Consider the following 7,500-nt stretch of genomic DNA (forward strand, 5'->3'; position numbering starts at 1 on the left):
TATGTATAATTGTATGTATAAATAAATAAAGCTCCGCTAGAAGATGAGGCTCAAAGCAAGGCCCGGGGATTCTCTGGAGACGCTGGAGCCAGTCTTGTGAAAGTTCCTGGAAGGTCGACACGATAAGCCTCAATCACTCAACTTCTTTTCACGTGTCTGTGTGTGTGTGTGTGTGCTTATATAGTGATTCGTTTTCTAGTTTATCTTTTTTCTGAGAGACAATTTAATGGAAATATATTTTAATTTCGTCACGAATTTCAAAAATAACGGCTTTTCATTAATAAGTTGAATAATTGATAACAGGTGCCAAGAATTTGAATATAAACAGGCGACTTCACCAAACATTTGCGAAAGATAAAGTCATGTAACGTTTGACCTGTTTTATACATACATAAATACATACATACATACATACATACATACATATCTATCTATATATACATACATTTATACATACAAATATCTATCTAGATATATATATATATATATATATAAAACAATATATATATATATATATATATATACACACACAAATATATGTACACATACTATACTGTGTCTGTGTAAACAATATGTATAGGTTCATATGTATATATATATATATATATATATATATATATATATATATATATATGTATATGGAGAGAGAGAGAGAGAGGAATTGTATATATTTATATGTATAATATCAGTTCAGCCATATCAGTTCAGCAGGTGTCTCCTCCTAATCATACTCTTATCAATAAAGTGGGATTAATAACAGATACTTTATATTGGTTGAACTCTTATCAGTCATACAGCCGTTGATGAGTCACGCAGTGGGTCTCTCTCATAACAGTTCGGAGAGCCTTGGCACCTTTTACCCTACTACATAATTTTTTTATATATGCATGTTATTTTCTTCAGCAAAATATAAAAATAAAATAAATAATAATATAATAATAATAATAATAATAATAATAATAATAATAATAATAATAATAATAATAATAATTGAGGACACCAAATGACACCCTTTCTTGAGGACGCCAAAAAATGTTCAAGATGCCAAATGGCACCTTTACCCTACTTACTACATAATTTTTTTTTATATATGTATGTTATTTTCTTCAGCAAAATATAAAAATAAACTAAAAATAAATAAATTATAATAATAATAATAAATAATAATAATAATAATAATAATTGAGGACGCCAAATGACACCCTTTCTTGAGGACGCCAAATCTTCAGGACGCCAGGACGCCAAATGGCACATTTTACCTACTCACACACACACACACACACACACACACACACACACATATATATATATATATATATATATATATATATATATATATATATATATATATGTATGGTTAAATACGTATAATGTGGAAGATTTATGGAGGGCAGAGGGAACCATGGAAAGCGCTTGATAAAATAGCTAAAGGTGGGAATGGAAAAGATACAGTTGAAGAAGAGTACTCGTGGAAGATCGATGTGAATGGTACGTTATTTAAGGACTTCGATACACTGCTGATGAGCCTTCTGTACAGGTGTAAGATGAGGCTGATGTTGCAAAGATTGCTGCAAAGGGGGCCTCGTTCAGTAAAGAGTGTATGAGTGTGGTAGCGACCATTAGGTTGGATTTTCTCTGAAGCCACCCCTTGGGGAGTAAACAACTCAGTGTTGAAATATGTTGCGTAAACAGAATCTATTACCATAGTGAAAATCTTAGCACCTGACGGAATAAAAGCAGTCAGAATAAAAGTAGTTATTATCATTCTTTATTATTTTTTAGAAGATGAACCCTATTCATGTGGAGCAAGCCCACAGGGGCCACAGACTTGAAGTTCAAGCTTCCAAAGAATATGGCGCTCATTAGGAAGTAAGAGAAGTTAAAGGGAGATACAGAAAGAAGAGATCTCGCTTATTGTAAAGGAAAAATAAATTAATAAATATATAAAAATAAATTAATAAATATATAAAAAATTTTCATATTTTTATATATAAATATATAAAAATATGAAAATGCAAAGAGAATAGTTAGAATAAAAGCAGTCAATGTTAACAACTCCATTATTAAATGTTTTAAATGAATAGACGAAACTCCAATATTTCGCTCGCACTTTCTTCGGCAGATCTTCAGCTTTCACCGTCAGGCACCCAGCCTTGGGAGGAGGCCCTCCTCCGTGTGAAGCCCAGGGCTTCGCCCGAGGATCAAGAGGCTGCTGTTGAAGGACTTGCCCAGCGCCTCCTGAAGGATCGAGCGAGCGAGTTCTCCTTTACGGTCGACCTTTCGCTGGGTCCTGAGGGGAAAGACACCTTTCAGGTGAAAATCTTTATATTTCTACTGATCAGAGAGGTTGTGTATATATATATATATATATATATATATATATATATATATATATATATATATATATATATATATATATATAGATATATATATATATACATATATATACATACACTATGTATATATATTTATGTATATATACATATGTATATATGTATATATATATGTATATATTTGTATTGACCGGTTTTTCCCCTTAAAAGTAATTGTTCCAGAGGGCGTTAATCTTCTGTTTCTCAGCATTGTTTTTCGTATGGGGAGGCTAGCCTCATAACCTTTTTCACCCTGGCTGCAATCCACCACAGTCGACTACCCACTAGGTACTTAATAAACTGCTGAGGTCGACAGAAGAAATTGACTTTTCATGGAAAAAAGCCACGTCGATAACATCTTGGGACTGAACCGTGTGTATTTTATGCACACATATTATGTGTATGTATACATATATATATATATATATATATATATATATATATATATACTCATATATATATATATATATATATATATATATATATATATATATATATATATATATACAATATATATATATATATATATATAAAATGTACAACTACCACTATAGAAAACGTGTGTACGTGAGTATGTCAACGTGCATACAAATTTTCACGAATGTACATATTTATCTATTCATATATCGTGTTGACGTGAAAATATAAAAGCATACACACTAATGTGTATGTTAACTCAACTATATGCCAAAAAACATCACCTTTCATGCCATGACAGCTTTATAAGATAAGGAAATTTCTTTATCAGTTACACAACTAATAATCAGTTTAAGTAAATGATGTTTTTTCGGACGTTGTTGTGCACTGGCCACTGGGAAGGCAATTTTTGCACTCAATTCACCGATACTGCTCCTGCAGGTGGTGTCTCCAGGGGCAAAGTCCTCCGTCGACATCAAGGGAAACAGCGGCGTTGCGGCTGCCTGGGGACTGCTTCATTACCTGAAGTACTTCTGCGGTTCCCACGTCTCGTGGGAGGCAGACCAGGTGGCACTCCCTACGCCCCTCCCAGCAGCTCAGGTGAATGTCACCTCCAACGACAAGTGAGAAGTTCAGGATCTTATTCGTCCTATGTTTTGTTTGATGGGTTGCCTTCATTTATCCTGTGTTTATATCTTTATTTTCCTCTCCTTATCTTCTTCTTTCTTTTCACTGCATACAGAGGTTTGCTGAGCATTTTAATGACCTTTTGACCTGTACCGTTAAGATGCGCGCGCATCACAAATAACAAGGATAAAAACCTTTATTCATCCTGTGTTTATGTCTTTATTTTGCTCTTCCTTCCTTCTCTTTTCTTTCTTTTTCTTCATACTGTACTATATAAGTTTGCTGAGCATTTAATGACCTTTTGACCTGTTTCACTACGATGCGTGCGCATCACTAACAATAACAGTGCAATGCAGGTAAGTACTCAAGAACTTATAAATATCGATAAAGTGAGATTTTATATTATATATATATATATATATATATATATATATATATATATATATATATATATATATATATATACACACATTCTCACCTTTCAGTGCAATCATATCAGTGCTTTCATGGCTAAAGTACTTGAGTACTTACCTGCACTGCACTGTTATCATTGTTATCATTCTTATTTGTGATGCACACACATCCTAATGGAGCAGGTCATAATCATGCTTACTATGTTTCTTTTATTCCTGCAGTTCTTTGCATCTTATCCTTATTTTTCCCGCATTACTTGCATATACAAAACCAATAATAATAATAACTATAAAAGATTGTGACCGAAGATGAACCCAGAGTAGGGTTCGAAAGCTTTTATAAATTTTGCACGAATCTTTAATAACAATTATATTTTTGTGGACCCTTTAGAACATTTATGAACTCTCGTGCAGGTGGGAGCTGGTATCAACTTATACCTCACTTGTTGGCCATGTGGGTAAAGGCGTCACTGTAGTCCTGAGTTCTTGTTTTTCTTCTGGTTCGAGCCCAGGACGACAGAACTTATTATCAACTAAAAATTCCCTTCGGTAACATATATGAAAATATATTATTTCCGAGGTAGAGCGAATTGGATATTAAAGGGCGTTTGTAGCTTAATGCGTGTATATGAATCACGGTGATGTAATAAAGTCATATATATATATATATACGTATCACATCATATATATTGCAACCATATCTGTACGTTAATAGCCAAGCCAGTTAGGTACTTACCTGCCTTCCTTTAGCATTAGAGTAATACAGGAATATGTCATGGTGAGATTCAAGGTACTGCAGGAATGAAAGAAACAAAAGGCATGAATCTTGATCAATTCCGTCTTATTCAAAAAGGTTCAAGAGGACTGATGAATAATTGTAGAAATTCAAATTATATATGTTAGGGTGACAGAAGGACGAACATAAAGCAAGCTAAATGATTTCAGGGCTCCTCCTCCTCTTTTGTTTATAATTTTTTCAGCGGTTTGTATGTTCGTTTATCTGTCAACGTTGCTTACAGAACAAAGATTTCTACCACTGCGTATTAGTTCTCTCGTGGATGTATAACTTAACAAGGCAGAATTGGTCAGGAGTTATATCTTCTATTTCAATTTTCACTTAGGTACTTTGCCTACAAACACACGCACACAGACACACACACACACACACACACACACATACACACACACACACACACACACACACACACACACATATATATATATATATATATATATATATATATATATATATATATATATATATATATATATATATATACATATATATGAGCATACATACGTGCAATATTTTCCCCAGTAAAAGACCATTTTTCTCGGTTACATTCTATCAGTCATCTCTACCTGTTGAATAAAACTTGCATTTTACCAGCACCTGGACTTTGCTATAATTTTCATTCAGATTTTTACCATAATGCTTGTATATTGAGACTAACTTAGTCAGCTATGCTCGCTAATGCCATTCGTTGAATGAACTCTAAATTAGCTATTGGTAAAATTCAAGTTCAGTATGTTGGTCAATGCGGTGGCTGCGTGCTACAGTATCCACGTGAAAATCAATCGCTTTGCACAAAAATCTTTCAGAATAATGTTTAGAATGTTTAGAATTTAGGCCAAAGGACAAGCGCTGGGACGTATGAGGTCATTCAGCGCTGAAAGGAAACTGGCAGTTAGGTTTGAAAGGTGTAACAGGAGGAAAACCTCGCAGTTGCACTATGAAACAACTGTTAGGAGAGGGTGAAAGTCTGATGGAAGAAAGAAGATGAACGGAGGTACAATAAAAGGAATGAAAGAGTTTGCAGCTAGGGGCCGAGGGGACGTTGCAAAGACCCTATAGTAATGCCTACAGTGCATCACACGAGGTGCACTGACGGCATTACACCCCTGCGGAGAGAAGGATGTTTAAAAGAAGGCTGGAAAACGCGCCCAGTGACGCTGTCTGAAGCCGTCCCTCTGGTGGCAGGTTCCGGTACTACCAGAACGTTTGCACAGTTTCCTATTCGATGGCTTGGTGGGACTGGGCTCGTTGGGAGAGGGAGATCGATTGGATGGCTCTCAACGGCATCAACATTCCCCTGGCCTTCACGGGGCAGGAAGCCATCTGGCAAAGGGTATACACCAAGATGGGTATCAAGCAGGAGGAACTGGATGAACACTTCGCTGGACCTGCTTTCTTAGCGTGGTGGGTAGCATTTCATGTCTCCTTTTAAGGGCGCCAGTGAATTCTGCTCAAGTGTCCAAGAATCGTATTATGAATTTCGTCTATTTAATGCTCCTCATGAAATTAATTCATGATCCTTTAAAAAAAGTATTTCCTTGACATTTTGACCTTTTTTTTTTTAGCATTTTTAAACTTATTTTATGAAACTTCAACCATATCTTCTAAAGTTTTTTCCTCGACTAAAAATTGTTTTTTATGAATCACTAAACATATTTTATGAATTGAAACATTATTTTGTTGTCTTTGAACTTGTGTTATGTAAGGCAAAACTTAAAAGGCTTTAAAACTTTCTTTTAATCATGAAAGATATTATAAACTGTAAAACATTTTTAAGTTAACAGCCTTAACTCTTCTCTTGATCTATAAACTTAGTGTTAGGTCCACCTGATTTTGTCAGCTCTTTAAACTTTGTCAGATTTACAAATTTACTTTGCTTTCTAAAATTATTTTTGACATTTTTAAACGTAAATTTCTGTTCAAAACTAGACCTTTCAACTTCGCTTTAGATTTTATGGACTAGTTTCTTGCACTCTGAAGGGGCCGCATGGGCAACATCAGAGGCTGGGGGGGACCCCTCCCCGAGTCCTGGCATACGAAGACCTTGACCCTCCAACATCAGATCCTTGAGAGAATGCGACAGTTCGGAATGACGCCCATCTTGCCCGCCTTTGCAGGTCACGTCCCAGCAGGTCTTACCAGGTCAGTGAGGTCGTTGTGGATATAAAATTTTGAGACGGAAAACAATCACCCTGCTTTATCCCAGGGTGAATGAAAACAGAAAAAGGAATGGGAAAAAAGTGTGGGAAGGACATAAAATGGGAAGAAAGACTAGGAAGAAAAATAGTGGGAAGAAAATAAAATTGGGAGAAAAACTGGGAAGAAAAAGAAGCTGGAAGAAAACTTTGGGGAGCAAATAGATTGGGAGGGAAAACTGGGAAGAAAAAGCATAGGAGGAATAACGCGCAGAAGGCAAAAGCATGGGACGAAAAACTGGGAAGAAATTAGAATGGGAGGAAAATCTTGAAGAAAGCAGACTGGAAATAAAGGTGGGAAGAGAAAAGTCTGGGGCTTAACCTGGGAATTATGCTGATGATCTGAAGCATTTAGGACTATGAAATAGTTAATGCCATAAGAAAAATGGATACGTTAATCCTATATCTCAGTAGAGGAAGCGAAGTGTTAATCCTCTATTTCAGTAGTGTAGAAGAACAATGTTTTAATCAACTCCCTCAGCAGAGAGACTGATGTTCCAATCATTTCCTTATTCTTTCAGGATCTTCCCTGATGCCAACGTCACTCGCCTGGGTTCTTGGTGCAATTTCAACTCGACTTATTCCCAGTGAGCTTCTGTGCTTTCTTTCTATTGCATTACTCTCTGCTTTGAAGAAACGTATCTATGTGTGAAAAATACCAGGTAACAGAGAGAATAGAA

At 35.5% G+C, this 7,500-nt stretch overlaps 1 protein-coding gene across 1 annotated transcript in view; it reads left to right on the plus strand.

Annotated features, from left to right (window-relative positions):
• Positions 1-7,500, plus strand: part of LOC136834106 (alpha-N-acetylglucosaminidase-like) — a 26,094-nt gene that overhangs the window by 5,197 nt on the left and 13,397 nt on the right. The window contains 5 exon segments of the mRNA XM_067096363.1: positions 2,123-2,313; positions 3,231-3,412; positions 5,811-6,029; positions 6,606-6,767; positions 7,342-7,407. Of these exon segments, the coding sequence (XP_066952464.1) occupies positions 2,123-2,313; positions 3,231-3,412; positions 5,811-6,029; positions 6,606-6,767; positions 7,342-7,407 (820 nt within the window).

The sequence above is a fragment of the Macrobrachium rosenbergii genome, chromosome 53 (genome assembly GCF_040412425.1).
Source record: "Macrobrachium rosenbergii isolate ZJJX-2024 chromosome 53, ASM4041242v1, whole genome shotgun sequence".
NCBI classification, from domain to species: domain Eukaryota; kingdom Metazoa; phylum Arthropoda; class Malacostraca; order Decapoda; family Palaemonidae; genus Macrobrachium; species Macrobrachium rosenbergii.